General features: G+C 44.5%; 1 protein-coding gene across 2 annotated transcripts in view; it reads left to right on the top strand.

Annotated features, from left to right (window-relative positions):
• LOC138481143 (zinc finger protein 34-like) overlaps positions 1-23,299 on the top strand; it is a 608,256-nt gene extending 584,957 nt beyond the window's left edge. For both annotated transcript variants that reach the window (XM_069613071.1, XM_069613070.1), the window contains 2 exons: positions 7,896-8,012; positions 18,729-23,299. In XM_069613071.1, coding sequence (XP_069469172.1) covers positions 7,896-8,012; positions 18,729-19,783 — 1,172 coding nt within the window. In that variant the 3' untranslated portion in view covers positions 19,784-23,299. The remainder of the gene's footprint in view (positions 1-7,895; positions 8,013-18,728) is intronic.
• Positions 23,300-24,018: the final 719 nt, after the last annotated feature.

Genomic DNA, 24,018 nt, shown 5'->3' with positions numbered 1-24,018 from the left:
TGTCTCGTAGAAGGGTTTTGCAATCTCCAAACATCTGTGAGGTTCCATTCATCAATTAGTCTCTTTAATGCTGTTCTTTTCAGAGCGTTGGCATTGTCCACACCCCCCACACTTTTATCAAGTCCAGGTTCAGAAAACCACATTGAAGTCCCCTCCCAAAATCACATTAATCGCATTTACATTCTGCAACATTTGCGTTAAAGCTACAAAAAAACTACCATCACCCCCATTCGGAGCATATATATTGCAGAAACAATACTGAGCATCCTGAATATGTGCAGTGACACATACTATCCTTCCATCCCCATCCTTCACACACTTCACCCCAGTGATCTGGAGATTCTTCCTAAAAAGAATACACACACCCCTAGAACCAGTAGTGAACGATGAACCATAAACATCACCAACCCACTCCTTTTTCCACTTATCTATATCCGCATCTAACAAATGAGTCTCCTGAAGCATCGCAACATCCACCCCCATCTCCCCTAGTTTACTCAAAATCACCTTCCTCTTGACAGCACAATGTGCACCATTCACATTCCAAGATACCACTCTGAAATTCCTCTGATAAGTGTAAGACATTGCTAGATCCCGTTTCCCAATCCTTGCAATGAATTCACAAGACACAATACTACCTAAACCTATAGTCAAGTAAAGAAATAAAATAAAAAATAAAAAAAACACACTCCTGGGCTTGAACCACCCAACCATCCAGAACATCCCTTCCAGCTACACGCTGAAAGGGACTACCCCCCTCCCTCCCTTAGGTCAGCCTATAGAAAGCCCATAAAGGGTGTCACAGACCACATTTGGTCAAATTCAAATGAAGTTGAAAATACAATTTGGTCTAAAGGAATTCCCACAACTCTCCAGCAAATGAAAGCACAAATAAGAGCATTCCTGAATAGATGCAACATCCCCTACTCAAAAACGCTAAATACCACACCATGTGTCAATCACATGCCTAGACAAAACCTGAATTCTCTTATTATAACCATCAACGAATCACACTAATCCACCTACCGTCACAACCATCAGTGTAAACATCACAAATCCCAACTACTGCGGGCATGCTGAGCAATTGAGCGTGAATCATCACTAGAAAGTGTGAGCAAGTGTACAGAGAGTTGCAAAATACCTGTGTCCCTGCACCCTACCAAATGAGATTAGAAGCCAGATACAGCATTAAACTTTTCCATGGCATTCACACACCAATCCATGACTATCCCGGTGGCCTTACCACTCACCTTGCCAAGCATAAAAATCAGAATCTCCGGTATTTCCTGGACACTACATTCCCCCATGTGACTTCCATGGCACAAAACTGCAACCCCCACCGTGTTAATCCAAATGTACTGTATAACTGGGCACTCCAGATATAACGTGTTGGCACATCACTCATTGCGCTTTGAGAATGGAATCAAACCCTCTCCAACGTAAGCATTACTGCAAAAAAAAACCTAATAGAAAATTCTGTCTGTGATTTGGTAAGTAGACAGAGGTGCACAATCATATCTTAACCATAGGCCTCGTCAGTGTTCACATTAGATGACAGCACTATTACATTCTCACAGCTGATTTCGTTACTGCACGAAAGGAAACGTACCCATGCAAAGTAAAAGGTGTAGACTACAGTGGAACCCCAGGTACCCAATAGTGACAACTCTCACCTTCTTTATGCAGTGATGGTAATGGCATACAGTTGGCTTCGTTATTACAGTACAAGTACATGTCAAATATACCCCACTCAGCATGTCAGGGGTGTGCAACCAGGACAAGAACAACTGTTACATATGCAGGGGATTAGCATTGGGCAGCATACTCACAAACGTGGCATTCCTTCATCTAATTCTGGCTATGGAAACACATTACAATGTGATCAACGTACCACAGCAGTCCGGGATAAAGCCGTGCAAAGAGCATTCCCCTCCCCTCAGCCACAACACATGCACCCCAGCCTCTACACCCACTGTGCCCCCCAAACACCTGAGCATGCAGCAAGGCACATTGCCCGGAACACGCGTGCTGCTGCCCCAAAGGAGAACGCGCCACTACGCCTTACCTCAAATGTGCGTCAACATTAGCTGGTCACACGCATCCACCAATCCAACACACCACTGCCGGCAAGACTCCGAAGGGTGTCGCACGGCCGACATTTCCGGACAGCACGACACCTCCCGCACTCCGTCCAAACAAAAACAAGCACCATCACCTATAAAAAATCTATAGAGCGCGTACTGCCGTAGAGTAAAGCACCCATTATCCGAGCCCACATCAAGCCTACGCTCGAGCGAAAAACCGTTACAGCATAGTGGACCTGAATCATGCTAATCCCATCTTCATCTTGTATCCAGGCTTGCAACATTGTGTTACTTCTTACTTCTGCTATTGTATTCGCTCTCCTCTCTTGCTTCGCCACTCTTTTTGACTGCTTACACTCTGTTCTCTCTTCCTCTCCCTTTCCCCCTTTTCCTTTCTCCTCCCCTCCTCCCCTTACTTTTTTCTATGCACTTACTCTATCAGAATTGTCCCTGGATCTAGTATGATAGCAACCTCATCTATCTCCTCCCCCTCCCCTTACTTGTTTTCTCCCCTCCTCCCCCTCCAGCACTATCTGAAATGTTGTCAGGCCTAGTACGATAGTCGCTTGTTTTGTTTCTCCCCTCCCTATCTGCACCCCTCTCCCTCGGCTTTTGTTTTTTCCGGCTCTACCAGAAATGTCGTCAGGCCTAGTACGATAGTCACCGGTCTGTTTGCATTTCCTTCCCACTCTCCCCCTCCCTCCCTTCCTTATCTATGTCTTAGCTCTTGAACTATCTGAAATGTCGTCAGGCCAAGCACAATAGTTAATTTCACATTCTTACTGTTCATGGCCTGTAAGAATGTCATTGTATTTTCCCTTGTTCCCTCCCTTGCCTTGATGCGCTTTGAAACTCATTGTGTACAGGCGCTATATAAATAAACTATCATATACAGGTTTCTCTTCATCACAAGCATTGTATAATAATGTCTATATTGTACATATGTTTAGGTTTTTTTGTAGGATTTTGTATATATAGCTTGAGTGAGGTTATATGGCGGGGACATATAAAGGGGGGTGCACAGGGTGTGTAGAAACTAATGCTTTTCAAAATATTTTCAAATTGACATGGTTACTATGAAAAAGATGCAGATAATAGATAATTATGCCTGGGTTAAAAGACAACCTGTAAAGAGGGGGATTGAAGAAGAGAAGGAATATGATCAATATAAAGGGGTAGTGTTTGATATAATGAAAGACCCTCACCATCCAGAATTCAGTACTTTATGGTACAGTCACATGCCCTCAGTGGGGAAGCAGAGGTCAAATGGGAGCTGTTATATTTGCTCGCTCATCCCTCATGCATCAGAGGCACCCTAGATGTTAGTTCCCCAAGAAATGCCACCTCTGGTAGCCCAGTGTTTAGTCCATTTGGCACTCTGTTGGGTACACAGGATGTTCCAAAGGCACACAGTAAGAGTTGTACTGATGGGTAAAGATGATGAAAAATGTGCAATGGATGAGAAGGGCCCACAGTGCTAGGCACGCCCATTGCTAAAGATGGAAGGAGTGTTGTTCGTAGCCAACAGATGGGAGTAGGCAGTAGTAAGCTGTGCTGCAGGGGGGTTGGTGGGGTTCGATGAAGAAATATGGAACATAAACGAGAACTGTCTCACCATATGGGCCATGTGCGCGTCAAAATTAACGTGGATTGAGGCAAAAGATAGTCCAGTGAAAGTGCAGGCATATATGAGTTTTGCTTTCGATCACATGGCACTGGCCGCATGGGAACTAACAGCAAGTGCAATGTTGGGAAGCAGGGTCCATCGCCCCAGACCCCCAAGCAGTTTTGAATGAGGCAAAGGCCTAGAAGTGTACGATAGGGGCTTGAGGAGTGTACAAGGGGAGGGGTGTGACAGCAGGGGCTAGTGTGTGGGGAGGGTAGTGCATGTTGTAGATTTAGAACACACTGGGAATCAGATGCCAACTTAGGTAGTAGCAGCCATATTGTAATTGAGGCCTAACTCTGCACTGCAGCCGGGACTGCAGGCCTAAGCCACAAACATGGAAATAAGTGTAAAATAGGTTGTATCGAAGGCATTGGTGAGAAAGGCCAGAGCTGCAGAGATTCATAGACCCTCCATTGTCTCATGTTGCCAGCATTTCGCATCCAAGGAACAATGCGTCCTGCAAGGCCACGAGGGGGTTGAGAGCTCCCTGCAAAAAGCAATCCCACGAGAAGGATGGCACGAGCCTCAGACCCCCCCATCCCAGCTCTAAGTAATAGCACCTAGCTGCCCCTGTCCCAAGACCCCAGCATTCCATGGTACCATCCGGTCCGAGACCACCCACCATAAAGCTGTTAGAACCTCCCCAATTGATCAGTAAAGATCGGAGAGCAGGGACAGACTGCCTTCCTTAACCGTGGTTCATGTGATTTGTGATGTGAGGTGCCGGGAGAGGCAAAACAACAAACTTAAAACGAGGGTGGGGTGCTTTGGAAGGACTCTGACGTATCTGCAATTGAGTTAGAGTGGCCTCGAAGTATCCTCTTAGCCCTTGTCTGCAGTACCAGGTGCACACTAGCTTAGAGATAAAGATTGTATTGTTTTTTCTTCACCTAATGAGCAAGTAACTGTAGCCTCCTGCCTGATGATGATGCAAAAGAAGAAGCCCATATGGAAGAAGATGGACAGACTGGGCTGGGACCAATGGCCTGGTATCCCTTATGGAGCAGGTAGCCAATGTATAGGGTTGCGCCAACCAGCCACTCGGATTTGTACTTTATGTACCCAAGTCATTGATGATGCTGTATGCCTTTTTAAAGTATTTCTCATGCTGATTTTCACAGCACGTTCCGCTGCAGTATGGTGCTTTGCTGGTGCATCTCTATTTTTGTGGAAATAAACCTTGTTCTCCTTGCAGGAGGTGTGCTGGCCCTTTTTTCCCTAGTGGGTTGTATTTCTTTCTGTTGTGAGCTTGAGGGGCTTCTCTACAGCAACCAGACACTATTTATTCCTGACCTCAGCAAAGGCACATCAGCTCTATGGAACATCTTCTGGGTGTGTGGCCAGCGAGCATACATGCATTTCCTGCCATCATGGAGAGGAACTTTGTTCATTAACCACCCTGCACTCAGCTATACTAGTGGTTCCCGATGCACACCTGGCTATAGCAAACGCATCCAGAGCAGGAGTCACCCTAACCCACTCAAGTAAAGAGAAAGAAACGCTCAATCGTGAGAAGACCAAATTTGTCTGAATGAAGAATCCTCCAAACTATTTAGCAATCCCAGACAAATATCGCCTACGCACAAAAGCAGAAGTGTTCTTTGCCTCACTTCTACTGCCAGGTATCCAGGCCGCAGCCAACACCAAATGGCTACAAATAGTTTGCTGGGAATTGATCCAGCTGGCGAATGACACAGTACAGGGGCTAAATTCGATATAAAGCTAGCTGCGTGCAATACGGTTGATGGCCCTGCAGAATCTGCACGTCTTGGACTTATTGACGGCTATGGAAGGGGGCATGTGCAGGAAAATCAGACTGTCAGGTTGCACATACAGCCCTCCACCCCCCAAATGATGCAGAAAATGGATCTTTGCCCCATATAATAGTGGCCCTACACAACTTGAAGACCGGCATGGAGACCGAGGCAGGAGTGGATGCTGAGGACTGGTCCGATGAGATGTTCCCCTGGGCCCAAGCTTGGCTAGCCATAGAAGTAAAGATACTGGTCCCTATCGTGGTGTTCTTGCTGTTAATATTCTGCACATGCCAGATTGTACTCCGGTGTTGCACAAAAACTCTCCCAAATAGTGCCATGATGATGGTTGCGATAAAAGCTGGTGGAGCTCCTCCTACTGCAAAGGACCAGTATACACATATGATCCAAATAAACGACACATGGTGAGAGTTGACCACACTATAGACCCCCCTGGGACATTAACCTCACCCCTACCAGGCACAGAAAATTATGTAGAGCACTGGGTCAACCAAGCGGGAGATAATGATTCCCTTTATCTCACATGTACCCCAGAAAGGTATGCCCAAGAGGGGGGAAGTTTACATCACTTGAGTAGGGTATGAGTGCCCAAATATGATTATATAAGGGAAGCTGCTGGATTAGTTAATGGAGGGGACAATGTTTGGATGCATGTTCAACTCCCATTCCCACCCAAACAACTCCTACTTGGCAAAATCTATTTGTGCACTAGAAAGTGAATGTGCATGGTTGCAGAGGAGAGGAACTCGCAAAATGGGAATGATAAAAGCAGAAGTTTTGTAGTAGTTATGGTATTGTAGATGTGCCCAGGTATAGGGCACGGGTAATATTGAGTAACTGTAGTGAAATTATAATGTATAACCTTGAAGATGCAGACCCTGGGTCCGGGTGCCAGAAAAACCGGAGCACTACCATATTTGAAATGAGGCCTAGCATTTTTCATTCCCTGTTGGAAGTGTAGCAGCACAGTACAGTGAAGAGTTTGAATCATCTCCAACTCCCAAGCCCCAGCAGTAGAACCGAGAATAGAGGCATTCATGTTGAATAGATACAAGTTTAATTTTATTGAGCTGCAGGTCTGCAAAACCAGGATGGAATGTGAATGGCCGAGCAAGGGTAGAGGTCTTGAGATGCCAAAAAGCTCAATCTAGATTTAGGGCAATAGCATCCTACAGAATGTACATCTCATTTGGACTGCCAGACAGCTGTAAAACAGTACCTAAATCCATCAGAATTAGCGTGAGTAGTCTGGTCCTCGAGAGAGCCAGAAGGTGCTCCGGGGAAGGGCAGCTGATAAGTGGGGAGTGAGGTGTGAAACATCTTGTGATTTGTGATACAAGGAGTGAGAGGTGGTACCAACACATTTAGTACAGAACAGGGGAGGCTTGGTGTGGGCGCCCACATGTCCGGTATCAACAGAAGTGTACCATTATTCCAAGGAGACAATTTGACCTTGGAGCTATCCACTGAGCTTGTGTTAACGACCAGGTGCACACCTTGTGACTAAACCTATGGGGCGGGTAACATTCCAGGTAATCTGCCAATCCAGTATCTGGGAACCAAGGTGAGGGAGTAGGGTGACCACGTGCTAGAGGGCCTGGATAGATTAGAATGTGGGCAATCGATCAAGGGGCTATAGGGGACTGGTAGTATTTATGTAGGTGATAGCCAATGAGGGTGGGGGATTAACACTTCATATTGTTTGCATCACAAGCGTCGATTCTTTTCCCTAAAACCTTCTGTTTGCCTTGAACTAACAGAGGGCTCCGTGGCAGTTTTGTTCCACTGGACCTTCTGTCACCTTTTTCCTTTTGGTGTACGAAATACAGTTTGTTTTCCTTGCAAAGAGGTGCACAGAGCCTTTTTCCTTAGAGGAGTGTTTTTTTAGTGTCAGGTTGTCTGGAGGTCTTACCTTTCAAATCGTATCTGCAGCTCTAGTGTCTGGTTTTCAGAAGTAATATTAGAAACTGCTTTTTCACAGAAAGGATGTTACATAAATGGAACAACCTTGTCATCAGGCACTGCCTACATGAGTATTGGGGACAAACATAGTAAATTGATGTAATAGTATAACAAGAGTACAACTGGAGGCTGTATATGGTCCGTGTGGCAAGAGCAGGTAAAAAAGTGCAAGACATAGTTTGTCTGCCTGTCGTTATCTGCAGTCTGATTCCATTTAAATCTAGCTGCTATGTTTTGTTCTGGGCTAGGAAAAAACCCTCAACTGTCATTATTTGAAATGCATAATGATTCTCTAGGAATAAAACCGTGGACCTCAGTGACACAATCCCACGTTATCAAACAACCATTTGCTATCAAAGTATGGGTTTTTACTAAGATGTTCTGTTGTATTCCTGTTTTGGGCAGATTCTATGAACAGCGAACCTGAGCTTTTGTTGGTCGTGAAACAAGAGAAAAAGTCCTACTGTAGAGATCGTTATGACATGGAAAAGAAGCACATATTGGCCAGTGGTCTGGCCTCAAGTAAGTACAAACAGCCTTATAAAACTCCATATTAATGCCTTTTGGCTTAACATTGTTAGAGAGCTACCCCAGGATGAGATATAATCATGTGGTCGCTACACATTGTGATAATTAGCAGTGCTGCTAAGCGTACCCATCTGAAATTTGGCAACTACGGTCCTTTTAAACAACAGGGGGTTGAATTGGCAAAGTATTATAAATCGGTGTTCCCAAGTGCAAGCATGTAAAGCATTGTTGTATACAGAAAGAAAAGGGCTTACATTTGACTTAGGGCCACTATTTGTTTAGGAGATGTGTATGTTACCCAAACAAGTGTGCAGGCCAGATGGCCAAAGCATGTGTGCACCTATTTAAATGTTGAAAATGAACTATCAACTGACGGCTTGTACCAGATGTAAAGGATTTTATTCCTGTTTCTGAACACATAAACTGTCTTTAACATGGGACTAAGTAATCATGCCAGTCTTTCGCAATCTGTGTGTTTGTCTTCAAACTAGAAGCCTGTGTGAGTAACAGGATTGTGAGATGGAATTGGGTAATGAAGGAACCATGTGGGCATGTGAGATGAGTGAATGTTCCTTGAATCCCATTTACAGCTAAGTGAGAGGAAGGCTTAATGACCAGGCGGATGCAGAGACCTTATAACCACTATTTGATGACAACTTTAACCTGACTCCCCAATCACGAAGAATGGAGAACAAACCTACAGCCCTTCTTGAAGTCTGTCTGCAGTGTCCTAATTTTCTTCTGTAGTGTAACCTCGCAATTGATGTTGAGGTAACCCAATGCTGCTGTGAGGGAGCACCCTACAGTTTGCATCCACAGCCCCAAAAGACCATCCAACCTTCCAGTCCCACCCTACCTATCATGAGAAGATGTTGATCAGGTGGTGAGGAGTTCGAGCAGAGGCATTTAGACAACCTGCGACAAGGAGGGATCCAATGCAGCCATTGAACACACCTTCATCCTCAAGCCATCTGCAGCCCTGTTCCTTGCTGCACTACATGGCAGGTATTATAGTGCTGCACCACATGGCAAGGGCAGGGAGAACATCATACGAATACTGTGTTGAGTTGCAATTTCTTCCCCAGTTAAGATGGATTTCTGAACTCTGACCTGGTGGGCAGAGGTTCAGAAGGCCAGCCTAGTTTCTTGGAACAGGGTGACCTTCTGGACAAGGCAGACCAATCAAGGTAGCATTGGCAGTGGTCAAGACTAGATTTTAGGAGGAGTGAGTGTGATCGAAAGCCCACAATGAGCGCACACAGCAAAACACCATAAATTACTCTGTCAGGTGTATATTAAAATATATACACATTTATTCAAGGTTTTTTAAGTCAAACACAAAGTAATTATTCAGCAGTAATCTACAAATCTAGCAAACGTATATACATCAACCAATGGCCAACAGGGATATTACTCAGTACAGTTCTACAACCTACAAAGAAAGGGGTTATACAGTGTGAATATCTGTGTGGCAGTCCTTCACAATTCAAACCCTAGCTAAGAGGCAGTCCAGTCCAAAGAGGAGTAGAGGCTTGAGCTCAAAAGTACTTTCCGTGCTGACGCCCGCGATCGTGCGATTAAGTCGAAACAGGGTCTCTTCAAGGGGCTGTAGCGACTCAGGAAGGTGGGTGAGGCAGTGAAGAATAAGTTTGCACTATTCGAGGAGGGTCTCCCCAATAGGGCAGAACAGGATCCAAGAGTTGGGAATAGCTTGGTAGCACAGGCTACCTCAATAAAGAAGAGTGGCCCTCAGGGGACACTCGTGTATAAAAATGGATGGAGGAACCAGGGTACACCGGTAACAGTTGCAAGTACTTACCGACCCTCGGCGCACTCGGGAACAAACTTTGGCAGTCGAGTCCACTTAGGTCGCAGGTTCAAATCCTGCAGTTGCGCGGCTCTGCAGCTTTCAGGGGCTGCGTTCCGGGAATTAATCTGTGGCAGGACAGTGGTGATTTCTCTACTCCTGGTGAAGGGATCAGGCCAGTTCACTGCAGCGAGTCTGAGGACACAGGGGGCACAGCAGCAAGACACCCACGAAGTTAGTCACCACAGCTGGGCGACACGGTGACCGCGTATGCTCATGTTCAGGCGTACTCTCCTAATTCCAGACCTTGGAATGCTAGGTAAACGAAACTCGGCGGGAGAGTGCCTTGTACCCAGAGCGTACATGCTCAAGTTGAAACTCGAGATGGTAGTTGTTCCAGGGCAAAGGTCCCGTACAAGCTGGTCAGTTCACTGAGCGGTCCAGGAACACTTCCGAAAAGGCTTGCTTACAGGTTAAGTAGGAGGTGCCGAGAATAGTTGGTCCCACTATTCCAATGGTTCGAAGCACCCTTGCAGGCCTTCCAAGTTCGATCGGAAACAGGGGATCCGACAGGACAACAGCGGGCTCAGGGTGCCAAAACCTCTGGCGGGTCACTAGCAGGTCCACGGATCTGCCTCGCTGATTCAGGATACTTGGCTCCTTTACTAAGTTCAGTGTGAACTCAGAAGATTGATCTGGAATGGGTGTAAGATGCCGTCTCTTATCCAAAATCTCCTTTGCGCCAAAACGAAGATAAACTAGTAGGAGATCTGCTCACATACAGCCATCCCACACATGGACCTATCATGGACCGCAGTGGTCCCAGTCATCCCAACTCGCTAGACATCCTGGCACCCAGGATGTGTATTGGAACTATACAGTTCCAGCCCACATCCTGGGCGCACACACACACAAGGCATGCAGAAGACCACAAAAGCTTCGGTTTGCGCGGTGGTCTCCATGACCAAATAAGGAATTTACCGGGTCTGCTCGACCTGGGGAAGGCAAATGGATAACATGGCCAAAGGACCTCTTGGCTTTACCATTTTAGGTATGGACACTGTCCTGGGCCAAAACGCGGTATGGACCATTGAAAACGCACCCAAAGTAACAGCTGCCACAAGCTCTGTCCAACGCACACTTGTACATTCACCAAAAATCCTTCAAGGGTGTCTAGGGCCTTAAAAATGAAAAAGGGACCTTAGCGCACTGTACTGTAAGGTACATTGTGCACTGATAAAATGTTACTAAAAGAATAGCAACAAAGTGAAAGACTAAGGGAAACAAAGTCTCCCAGTGCTGACAGTCTTAAGGGCATGTCAGTTTCCCCACAACAAAATGAGCAAAAGCCTAGGGGAGTACAGCAGAAGGATTGGCTCCACTGACAAAAGTCCGGCTAGGATGGTCAGACAACAGCAAAACGTTGGGGGAGGTTCTTAACTAGAGGGAAAATTACCCATAAATGGAAATCTTTCCTAACACCAGTCCAGGGTGAAGGTGAATTGGGTGCCCTTTTTAAGGTAGTGCTATCATTTAGTTTAGCCCACAGTAAAGCTCATGCCAAAGCCTGTATTGGGAGCCATTTAGCAGAGAGCTGATCCGCCTAGCTCTGGGACGATGTGCAGGAGTGCCAGTACTTTTGCTGTGGATGAAAAACAGTGGGCAGCCTCCACTAAGCATTGCCCTCTCCAAAAAGAGACCTTTTTGAAAAAAGGATGCAAGGGAGTACTGGTGGCCGAAACAAGAAGGGGTGAGAGCAGTGAATACAAAGTGACAAGCCAGCCAGCAGCAGGAACTAGTCAGTCTGGTATGAGCCTAACTGAGGACATAAGAGCCCATATAAGAAAAGGAAGGAGCACCTGCGACAGAAGTGGCCACTAAGGCTGGCCTGCCAACCACCAACCTTGCTTTTCCTGTGAGCCCTAGAAGGCTACTGCCCACTGTTTTGATATACTTAAAGGGAAGGCATGGTCATGAGGTACCTTGTAATGCCCGCCCTCACCAGAGGAATTGCATCTTTTTAATTCTGCTGCATGCCCCCATATACTTCACAGCTGTCCCAGTGCAAGGAGGACAGAGTGAACATCAATCACCCAGGCTGTACCAGAAATGCTTTTTTTGATGTACACCCACGTGCCTCCATTGTACCATGCTGTTTTCCTCAGTACATGGGGCAGGGAGCAAACATGAGTCTCTTCTGCTAACCCAGGGTTGGTACTTATCAGGAGCCTCAAACACATCATGAGCCACAACGAGGTTTGCACAATCCTAGTGCAATGAAAGGGTGATTTTTGCCCCCAAAGACACGCTAATGACACAAAGAACTCCAAGAAGCCAAGCTGGCTGACACAAAGGCTTTTCTATGTTTTTTGGGATGCGGGCTTGGGCTCAGAGAAGAGCAATTTCCATTGTCAAGGTGATGTACAGAAGAAAGGACTTGTGAGGAGTGTTCCAGGCATACAGTCTAGATTGTGTAAGCTTGCAGAGTAACACTTATCAGAAAAAACGAAACAAACTAAAAGGATTGCAACTCAAGAAAAATGTTTTCTGCTGTACCACAGGACATGCCTAAGAGTACCGGACAACTGGTAGGAGTGGCTCCTAAACACAGAGGCCAACAAAGAGGAAATTGAGAAGTGACGCACAACTACAGTGAAAGGCTACACAACTGATTTTTGGAAACCAAGAGGTGTATTTCGTGTGTGTAACATGTAGGACAACTACCAAGCTGGGTGTTGGGTAACATTTATATATTTGATGCATGTAAGGTGTGCTTCGTGGGTTAGCTATTCTTCAGCTGAAAAGGAAACACTCAAAAAGTGGTATATTCAATGCATGTAGACCACAAAGGTAGGTTGCCAAAATGTTTTATAGTAAAACTACAAAGGTAGATGTTAACATTTACTATGCTTTTGCAAGATAGCTGTAGTGTGTCTTTAATGTGTGAAAAGGAATGGGGCCCTGCTGCCCAGTGTGCCTATAGGAGTCCCTGAGGAATGTTGAAAATCTTTCCTACCCTAGACACCCGGGGTGTTGCCTGCTGTTTGCTCCATCCCTGCTGAACATGCTAGTGTGTTTCACAGAGTAACCACCACCAAGCACATTCTCTTCTCTTCAGTAGGTAACAACCATGTTATTGTCTCAACTCCCCCTTGCTCCCTAAGGTAAAGTCCCTTCCCCATGTATTGAAAGTATTAGATGGGAGGATGGTATCGCTCTAATCTGTGAAGCCTGTGTGAGTGATGGAAGCAGGATATGGCATGGTGTTATGAAAGGAACTATATGTGTGGGAGCTGAGTGAATGTTCCATGAATTGCAGTTGCAGCTAAATGGGAGGATAGATGAATGAACTGTGGATGCTGTGAGAAACCTGAAGGTGTCTCTGTTAGCTAAGATTGTCATAGAAATAATAAATCTTCCTGACCTGTATCAACCCCAGAACGTTTTGCTTTACTGGTGGATTATTTTTCCTTACACCTCTGTGAGTGGGAAACTTGTACCGCACTCACAGAATCTTTTACTCTTTTTATGGGTGTCATCTTTAAGACTCCGTAGTATCTTTTTAAAGTTATCCTCTTTGACAACTTTTTGGCAATAAGTGCCTGTTGTTGCTGGGTTGCCCTAGGGGCTCCCCTTTTAACTTTCTCTGGCTAACCTTGAGAAAACTACAGTTCCCAAAGGTAGAAAGGATCTTTGGATCCCTTTTACATTTTATTTGGTGAAACAAGCACACCCCACCTTATGTGGAGTGCTGGGTAGATAGAATGTATCCCCTTTCACACTAAAAGGGTAACAATTCTGTTACAGGGACACGCTTACCTTCATTGGCTGGTGGTAGTGATGCCTTTTATTACTTTGGTGCACCTTTACCGCGGGCTGTGTTCACAGCTGCAGTAAAGGCACCGAAGGGTGCTCATTTTACCAAAATGGCCCCTGTCTTCTTTTTTCACAATTTTAGTGTTTCGTGTCCTTTCTCGTTCCTTCCTCTGACATCCAGGGCGGGAAATTCCTTTGTGTGATTTTTATCTTCGGCGGGAGTTCCCTGGAATCCCCGCCCAGGCTCCAGTCTGTCTGTGAAGACAGCAAGCGAGGGAGGTGTCCAGAACTCCACAGCCCTCTGTCTTCCCTCTTGCCTGAATGGGGACAAATCCCAGTGGGGGGCTGGCTGCCCTGATTGGACAACCAGACCGCCCCTTGTTGTAAAATGCAGGGAGAGAATGCAGAGGTTGTGCTATAGTTCCTGTTAAATACTCTGCACCTGGAAGATGACGACAAGTCGACCATGGAAGCTGAAGACCAGTCGACCAAACCGAAGAGGATGATGAAGGAAAAGCGGGTGAGATGATTTCCAGCGACCGGAGAGCCTGTTGCGAAACTGAGCCTGCTGTAGCCCTCCCTTCCAATCGACCTGGGGACTCCGAAAACGACGACCCTGATCCAGAGCCTGGTGAGACCCATTAGACTCAAGAGGACCTACATTTTGAAGCATCCCACACACTGCTGCGACCTTGCAGGGCTGCAATACTCTGGGACCGCAAGCCAATGTGAGGTGCACGGTCTTCCGAATTCCGAATCTCGCTGAAATTTCATGGGCATCCTGGTGTATCTGCAGAGACAGGAATCGAGTCTGAAAAGTCCCCTCACAAGAGTGCTGGACCTTTGTAACAACGAGAATCCGACCACGATATTCTGTCTTCTGTGCTCCTGTAAAAGGCGCCAAATCCACATAGCTGCATGCAGTCACAAGGAACACCTTGCCTAGAGCCTTCTCTGCTGATACCTGCTTCACAGTCCCTTCCAAGGTCCTGTTTTCAGTCACCACGACAAGGAATCCACCGACTGGGTTTTTGGCTGCAGATCCTGAAGTCCTGCTGCTGCAAAACCTTCTTCAATGCTGAGGTACTGTGTTGGCTTCGGTATGTACTTACCTTAAGTCTTTTGTGATTCCTGCAAAGGATGGGCTGTTTCCTGTGATTGGAAGGCTTCTCGTCCAGTTCACCTAGTTCCACTGCTCCACTGCTAGAATCTGCCTAGGGTGTCTTCGGTGAAGCCCCTGGACCCTCCTCTAACTCTAGAAGTTAAATACTCACCTGTTTGCCCAGTCTTCCTGAGGAACTCTGACTTGTGCTACTTAAGAACCTATCCTGACACTGCTTGTTGGACACTAGACCCTAGTGCCCTCCCCCTTCTGCCACTGACAACACTTGTGCTCCAAGAATAAGGGAAAGACTTTTAAGGGATAGGGCCTTTTGCCTCGAAAAGAAAATAAGTGTTTTAAAGTTACTTACTTGTAAAAGAGTTTGTTGGTAACTGTAACTCTGAGAGTGAACAGTTACAAAAAGTTCTTACTTACCTTGGGTATGTGCACTATTCTCAAAAGTATGTTTAACATCTTTCTTTCCTTAGAAACCGTTTTGCCATTCTAACAGAAAGTAGATGTAAGGGTATATTACTCACCTGTGATTTGGTTGTGCCTCCACCCAAATGTAATGTTTGTTCCATTTAGTCATTCCTTTTAGGATAATGGTATGAGTGTTCCCCAACTGGGTCTTGCTTCCCCTGACCTGCTGTTAGCCTGTCCAGAATAACTCTGCATTAGGTTTTACCTACCTAGAATAACTTTGAGTCATTCATAAAGTGCAATATTGGGTTTTGCTTTCCCTGTGCCATCTAAATAAGTGCCTCAGCTGCATAGACATTGTTTAAATTGACTTTGGCTGTCCTAGCTTCCTGCAGACTCTTCTAACCCACTGACCTTGGTTCTAACTGTCCCTCATAGGTGGTACATAAATTTAACTTGTATTGCTGGGAAAGATGTAACCTAGACTTCATTGGGAGATTGAACAAGTATATGGGTTTTACTTACCTTGAGTTAGCTGTGTGCCAGCCAAAGATAAGTTAAAAGAGTTACTGCTTATCTCAATCTATGTTTCACTGATCTCAAAAGCACCTGTAATTGAATATTACATCCTTAGGTTTCACTCGCCTAGTATAACTAGGTGTTATCACAAAAGTAGTAATAGGTGTTTACTGTACCTAGAATAAGTGTTCGACTATTCACAAAATGTATTCACAAAACGTATACTGTCCAGTTGACTGATTATGTGATTTGTTACTAGGCGTCATGGTACAACTGGTTGGGTCTACTGCCCTTGAATTACTGAATGTAATCTGAAAGTAACCATTGGTTTTTACTCCCCAAGAATAGGTGTGACCTATATTGAATGTGTATGAAAAGGTTTGACTTTCCTAGAACTACTATTAAGTGTTTCAAATAAGGTGTATGCTTTGGTCTGTGTACATACAAGCATAGTGTTGTGTTTTTATAATTGTTATTACATATAATGTGATAGTAATTATTTCCCCCTAGATTTATCTGGGCCCACTTGTATTTAAATAAACCATTTATTTTTTACGATACATAGTGTGTCAGTGTTTCTTTGGACCATTTGTATTACAATTTCATTTGTACTGATTCTGCAGCCCTCTTCCCCCCCCCCCAAGGTAAGCCTGGCTGCTCGGTCTATGCTACCCTGAACTCCGGTGGTACAGCCTTATACTAAGAGTGGAGTCGTGTACTGCCTCATTTGAATTGTTTTACTAAGCCTTTAGTTGGACTTCAGAAAAGCTGTTCTAACAGCCTCCCTGACTAGTCCCCGGGGATCTGTCATCCAGGTGTCTAGGACATGGCCATCGCTATTGGATCCAGTTCCTGGTGGTGGACCAGTGAGGGAGGATCACCTGGATGGGGGTCTTCGGGGAGTGGAAGTGGGACACTGACAGGTGAGACACGGTATCCCCCTTCTTCCGGCACCTTTTCCTCATCCTACCACGTAGGATCTTCAGAAACACTCCTTACCCCCTCCCCCCCCAGCCCTTTACCGACACGAACTTTCGCACACCACGGAAGACAACAGACTAACATGAGAGCCGTTTACCTGACATGTACCAATACAAGGGTTAGACAATTGACCAGAATCACACACACCGGATAGCCCTTTCCCTTCCTCGCATGGATAAACGGTGGAGCACAATAGCACAATACGAGAAAGGCAGACCGCATAACGAGACAGCTGTCCCAGTACGGCAATTCAAGAGGTGGAGAAAGATGGGGCGACGAGGAGAGACGTGACCTTGCCCTTTCCAATGCAGACCCTTGAAACCTCCATGAAGGGAATCGTAAAAACCGCAAACAATAGCCAGCGTGTGTTGCAGCAGATGTCAACGGTACACAGAGCATGCCTACACTGATCAGCAGGACAGAGAGAGAGACGCCTGCTACCGTGGTACCGTCCTTGACTCCAGATACAAGAAAAACCAAGCTGTTCATCACAGCCGGTGATTCGAGGGGAGAGCCAATAAGAAACCAAACTGGTGTTGAATGAAAGTCGCAAAGTGGAAAATTGAAGGAAGTTCAAAGAACTGTTAACATTAAGGGAAAGCCAGCTGCAGTAGGGTCCGGCACCATGTGGGTGCTCACTCGAGAGACTCTGGTTGATCCCGCGTTTGTTGAAAATACTGATACCAGAAGGTCTTGGGAGAGCCGAATGCAGAAGGTCAAAGTGGTCATACAGGGGTCTAACAAGATCCTCTGTACAGTCAACTGTACTGACAAGCCATTGGAAAAGTTGAAAGAATTCTGTGTGGTTGGCAAGAGTGAACCCGACGGAGGGATGTCAACGATGCATTGTTTAAAACGACATTAAGACTTGTGAATACAATAGGAGAATTATTTTTTTGTGAAAAGCCATAGTGAATCCGACGGGGGGGGGTTGACATTTGAGAGGGGTCTGAACCTGGAAGAGTGGACCCAGGGGTGAAGAATTATCACCCTAAGTACGGTTGGAAATGAACTTGCATTTGTTATATTGAATACGTCAGGTCCTCGAGGTCAAGCGACTTGAAGTCAAGAGACTTAACCATCAAAGAACCTGATAGCTGAAAATGCAACTGTCGGCTTCTGCTGGGAAAGCTCGAGCGTGTGCTGTGCCCAGAGTTCCGCCTTGTCCCGTGCTCAAAACGAGGGGAAGGGAGACCCCTGGCAACCACATCATGCCTTATTATTTGTGAACACTTCTTCTTTTTGTGAAACCCTATGCCACACTCTTCCTATATATAGTTGTAAGGAATGGCAATAGGTTTTTTTTTTTTTTTACTATAGGCCCTATTACTTTGACAAGATGCCACAAGGACTGGCTTATTTTTCATTTGATGGTCGAAGCTTGCTCCCATCTTATATTTAGGTTTAGATTAGGCGTTTTTGCAACCGGCATAAAGTTTAATAAACACCCTTGAACTGTGATCACTTGTGTCCGTCTTTACTGTTGCCACCATGAGTTCCTTACAATGCAGATACCCTATAACCTACTACTTTATGACCACATTTAACTTGACACTCAATCACAAGGAATGGAGAATAATCCTACAGTCCAACTTGAAGTCTGCCTCGAGTATCACCACCTTGTGTAAATAGTGAATAGTTTGACAGATCACTTATGCCACATTGGTGTAGTCAGCATCAATCATTGAGTGCCCAACTCCTGTTCATTGTACCTACTGCTTTCAGTGGTTTGAGATGTTACATTTAAAAACCACCAAATGCAAAGAATCCTCTACCGACTGATGGATTTCTGAAAAGTGCACAATATTTTTCTGAAATATGTTTTGCTTTTATCTTGGTTCTCTGACATGCATCACTTGAAACTGTCCGTGTTTGTCCATCTTTGACCTTAAGTAAATTTCAGGGCGATTTACTTTGAGCTACACGCAGATTTTGAAGCAGCTACCATTTCATAAAACCTGTATCATAGCAGTATTTCACATTGAAGGCTTGCTTGATTAACAATGTAAAATGTCAGTTTAACTCATGTTTATAATGCTTAATTTTCTTTGTATATTTGCAGATGCCGCCATTGAAAATGTTGCAAAGAAAGAGATGTGCACTCAGGAATATAACGAAAATCAGATGCTAAGTTTGATACAATCATGCAAAAATAAGGAGAGTGGTGTTTGGTATTCTGATAAACAAATCTTTGGCCGACAAAATGATTTGAAAGTAAATCAGAGTAATATTTTAGGAAACAGACCCTACAAATCTACAATCGATGTCGAACAATCTTGTGAACAAACACATTCCTTTTTTCCAAACACACACAACATGAGTGTGAAGCTGTTTGCCTCACATGCAAATGATGAAAGCCTATTTGACAAATCAAATGGCTCTACAAGACAAAGAATCCGCATAGGACCAAAATCATTTCAATGTGACGAATGTGGGAAAGGTTTTGCAAAAAACTTAACTCTTTTTAGGCATCAGAGAAATCATCCTGCAGACAGGATGTTAAAATGTGCACAGTGTGAGAAACACTTCAGCAGTGCTTGCAGTTTGCTCAAACATCAGAGGACCCACTTTGGGGAAATACGCTACAAATGTACTGGTTGTGAAAAAAGCTTTGGCTTTCTTAAGCAACTCCAACTGCACTTCAATCAGACTCATGTTAGAAAACAGACAAATCTGTGCACCGACTTTATAAAAAATATCAGTAATTTCGAAAGTGTGAAACAGGAGAGACCTGCAGGAGAGAAACCATATTTGTACACGAACAATAGGAAAACTGTAGCTGCTGGATTGGGTGGTGTTGAACATCCGGTACCCCGTACTCGAAGTGTACAACATAAATGCACATACTGTGGGAAAAGTTTTCAACAGAGATCGAACCTCACTCGACACATGAGGATCCACACAGGAGAGAAACCATACACTTGTACTGAATGTGAGAAAAGCTTCAATCAAAGTTCTACTTTAAGGAGCCACCAAAGATGCCACACAGGGGAAAAACCATACAGATGTCCAGAATGTGGGAAATGTTACAGTCGGCTGTCTTATCTTTCACAACATAAAAAATCTCACAAACGTGTTCATACATTGCCACACTCCTTCATAGACAAACATGAGTGAATGTTTATTTATTTATATCCTTGTGGTACAATAGGAGATTCTAATCAGTAAACCAATTAACCATTTTTTAAACTACAACTATACCTGCGCAGGGGTGTTGCTAGGTCTGGAAAAGACCCGGGGCTACGCTGATGTCGGGACTGGGGGCTAGCTAGCCATTTGGTTGTACCTCCTGAAATTGGTTGTAGGTCAACTGGTCGAATCTAAATGCTCGACAGGACAAATGGTCAAATTTTTTTTTGTTTTTTACTAAAAACCCCTTTTTTCCCCTAAACGAAAACCTAAAAAATATATATATAACTATATAACTAAAAAAAAATTCGATCATTTGTCCTGTAGACCATTTGTCTGTCGACCATTTGACTAGACACCCCTGAAATTCTATCCGGGGCCACAACGAAAAGATCATGGGCTATAGCCCCATTATCCCCTGCCCTAGCAACGCCTCTGTACCTACGCAAGAAAGTATAGAAATGTAGAAAATAGTTCTTACCAAGTCAACATGCAATTTTTAAACTTCGTAACAAGAGTGAAGTCCCAGGGGAAGAATATAACAGGAACCATTGTGGATAAACAAATTGGTGACAACCTGCCGAAAAGGATTGATGCATTTAAGGAGCGAGGTGAGCAAAAACACAGTAAACATTATATGGTTGGTGTGGATTTGGCCATAAAAATAAATAAAGCCAAGTGAATTACAAGAGTGAAGTTACAGTTGAAGAAACTTTGCAAAACTGGAGACAATTATGCTAATGAGAAGCAATGGCAACATTACCAGATGCACGAATTGTAAATGCATCGACAGTTTAAAAGTCACAGCTGTCACCAGTTAAGATAAATATAATGTTATGCCCATGTGCCGTGGTTCAAGTGTGTTCTCTTCCAATACAAAAGTGGCAGGGCTCTTAAATTGTCAAATGTAATCTCTGGGTAGCTCGTCCAGCCCTCTTTTCTTTCTTTGCATTCTTTCACTTGTTGCTTTACATTTATAAAGACAAAGCAACACTGATCCCAGAATACAAATAAGTACACGGGTGGACAAACCACTCACAACTGGAATCCTCTGAACTATTTTATTGAAGGTGCACAAAGTGTCCAACTATTATAACTATGTATAATTATTTGTATCCTCAGTGGTGTTTTGAGTCTTTTTCATAACTGTAGTGGCATATATTCATATAAATGAGTGTATTGTGTTCTAGAATACATATAATGCAGGTATGTATCAAGTTTGCAAAATAATGAACACAAATGTCTCAAAGCATTAAAATCCACTCGTCTTTTGTACCATGCACTTCATGCATAGATAAGTAAAGAAGTCAGACCATGAACATTCCCCACTACGTAAGTGCCCAGTTCATTGTAAATGGAATTTGTGTTGAAGATGGTAAATGTGCTTCTTAACATTGTACGTACTCTTGGGTTAAGCTCCTTCTCTTTTCTCTCTTTGGGGATGGCCCTTGTCCTCCATCCGCCACCCATTGGCAGGACTGGAATCTGTTCCAAAGCTGTATATGTGAGATCAAAGGCATGCATACGTCTCCCGTGCACCACTGACCAGCCAACCTCTCCCGTGCACCACTGACCAGCCATTAATATGCCACAATGCATGCCTCACCCTTCTGCTAATTTGATTTGCTTCCCTCCAGATGGTGGGAACAATATTTCCCAATGAGGGTACTTTGTGGGAAATTTCACACATTGAAATATTTTGTCAGTTATTTGGATGACAGAGTTTCAGTGAGCACAGGAATGGCATTGGCTCACTCTACATGTGCCCACCACGGCACATTAACGGTGAAAGAAGAGAAAGGAAGGCTCTCTCCAAATAACAACTCTAAAACATTGATGGAGGTAACGGATGCCCATTAATGTACACCTACATTTGATTCTCTGGGATGGTTGCAGAATTTGGCAAATAAGGCAACTGAAGCACAGGGAAGTAAAGTGATTTTCGAAGATCAAACCATGTTCGTGGAGCAGGGAAGCTGAGATAAGGGCACAGGCTGTATGGGTCCAAAGTCAGCATCTCAGCACTTCAGTACATCTCCCCTTTCTATTTCTGTCAGTCTTTTTGTTGACAAATAGCACTTCATATGTGGGTGCGGTTTATTCTGAAGCAGGCCCAAATTTTCCTTATCTAATTTAGAAATGTAAAACGGTTGTGGAAGATATTTGACACAAGATCCACAATTTTGGATACATGGGAAAACCGGCTAAGAGTCTGATGTTATTTCACCAAATTCAGAGGTGTCAACAAAAGTTTAATTGCACAAATCTTGATTCCTCTACGGCGTTGAATGGTTGTCAAAACCCAGGATGGGCTAACGCAGCCATTTAAAAAAGGCATGAAGTTTCTGCATGTTGTTGAGCAGTTATTCATAATGGGTACAACCACACATACATGAAGAATCTGAAGGCACTCTGATTTTGAACAGATCTGTTTATGGATGGCTTACATCACCAGTGTTGCAAGGCAGTTCAGTGCTTACACATAGCAACCTAGGGGCAGTGAATGGAACATCAAAATTCTATCCGGATTATAATCATGACCAGAATGGGTCAAAGTTTCATTTGGCTGCTAGACCACACACCCCACCTCCTTTCTCTGTTCCCAAAAAATACATCTCTGCTTAGAATGACAATAGTCCAAAACCCATGATTACTGTTAAAGTATATTGTGTGCACGACATAGGGTGACGCAGACACACACACACACACACACACGGACACACACACACACACACACACACACACACACGGACACACACACGGACACACACGGACACACACGGACACACACGGACACACACACACACACGGACACACACACACACGGACACACACGGACACACACACACACACGGACACACACACACACAGACAGACACACACACACACACGGACGGACACACACACACGGACACACACACACGGACACACACGGACACAGACACATGACTTCTCATGCTCTCACTCCATTGCTGACTCTCTTCCCCTGGCAGATTTGTATTTATCTTTTTTTTTTCTTTAGGTGCATCCTAGGAGCATTAGGGTATTGACGTGTAGGTCGCTTGCCTCATATGTTATGTAGCAAGATATATGACCCAAATGTTGTAGTGAGGTTGGAGATCATTGCTTATAAGTTCAGAAGACCATGTGGGTGAATGTGGTCACCAACATGGAGAGGGGGACTGCTGCACAATAGCCCCAAAGCAGACCAGTCATCCATGGGCCAATCTTCAGGGCAATGAGGCAGACTTGTGGAAGAGCCAGGGCATGCAAGTTGTAAAGTCTGTGAAACCCTCACCTCAAAAGAGGCTGGTAACAAGCAGTACACTGGCAATAAGTGAATTGTGAAATATGTGTTTCTTTTAACATTGTGAAACATTTTGGCACTAACTTTTACAAACCTTGTTTAGCTCTACACTGTAAAATCTTATTTTTAACAAATGAACTCTAATTCGTTTTTATTGACTGTGAACACTTTAACTTAATTAAAACACTTTAATTTGCGTTAACTTTCTAAATCCTTTAAAAACCTTTACTTTTCTTGGGTGTACAGACGTATCTGTAGGAGTGAGACAAAAATGGAGATGGCTTCCAGCATAAATATATACTAAGAGATTCTTTGGAACGCACCAATGGTAATGGTGGGGAAAGAGACACAGCACCAGCGATGTTAGGATTCTGCATTTAATGAACTCCTTTGTGCCTTCTGTTAGGACTCGTAGCATACCTTGCTGAAGCATTGTGTCAGCAACAGGCCTTAGCTGTGGATCCCTCTGGGATGAAGTAAGAGATAATGCCCGTCTCCCCAAGAAGCCACCCACTGCTTGTAATTGGGCACAGGGGCTGGATGACCTGAGAGTGCAGGTCCAAAATTAGCAGGAAACTCAAGGGCTGAAAGAAAAACCTCCAGAGAAAAGTAGAAGAGGATTTCAGTACATATTGAGGAGCTAAGTCCCATGAATGAATGAGGACGAGTTTGGCAGAAAGGCTAATCCAAAGAATGGAAAATGCAGGGAAAAGCAGGAAGAACTGGAGAGCAACTAGCAGAAGACTGCAGGGATGAAAGACCAGAGTCTGGGACGAAGAGGATCACCAGAGACACAATAATTGGTCTGAAAACGGAGAAGGACTGAATCCAGGACAAGAGAACAAGGAAAGCAAACACGAGCGCCATTGCAATGAAGAAAGATCGTTGTCACGCCCTGCTGACCAGGAAAAGTATC

Source organism: Ambystoma mexicanum, chromosome 5p, assembly GCF_040938575.1.
Source record: "Ambystoma mexicanum isolate Mex_15411 chromosome 5p, UKY_AmexF1_1, whole genome shotgun sequence".
In the NCBI taxonomy this organism is placed as follows: Eukaryota; Metazoa; Chordata; class Amphibia; order Caudata; family Ambystomatidae; genus Ambystoma; species Ambystoma mexicanum.
This window is presented reverse-complemented; position numbering and strand designations above follow the sequence as displayed.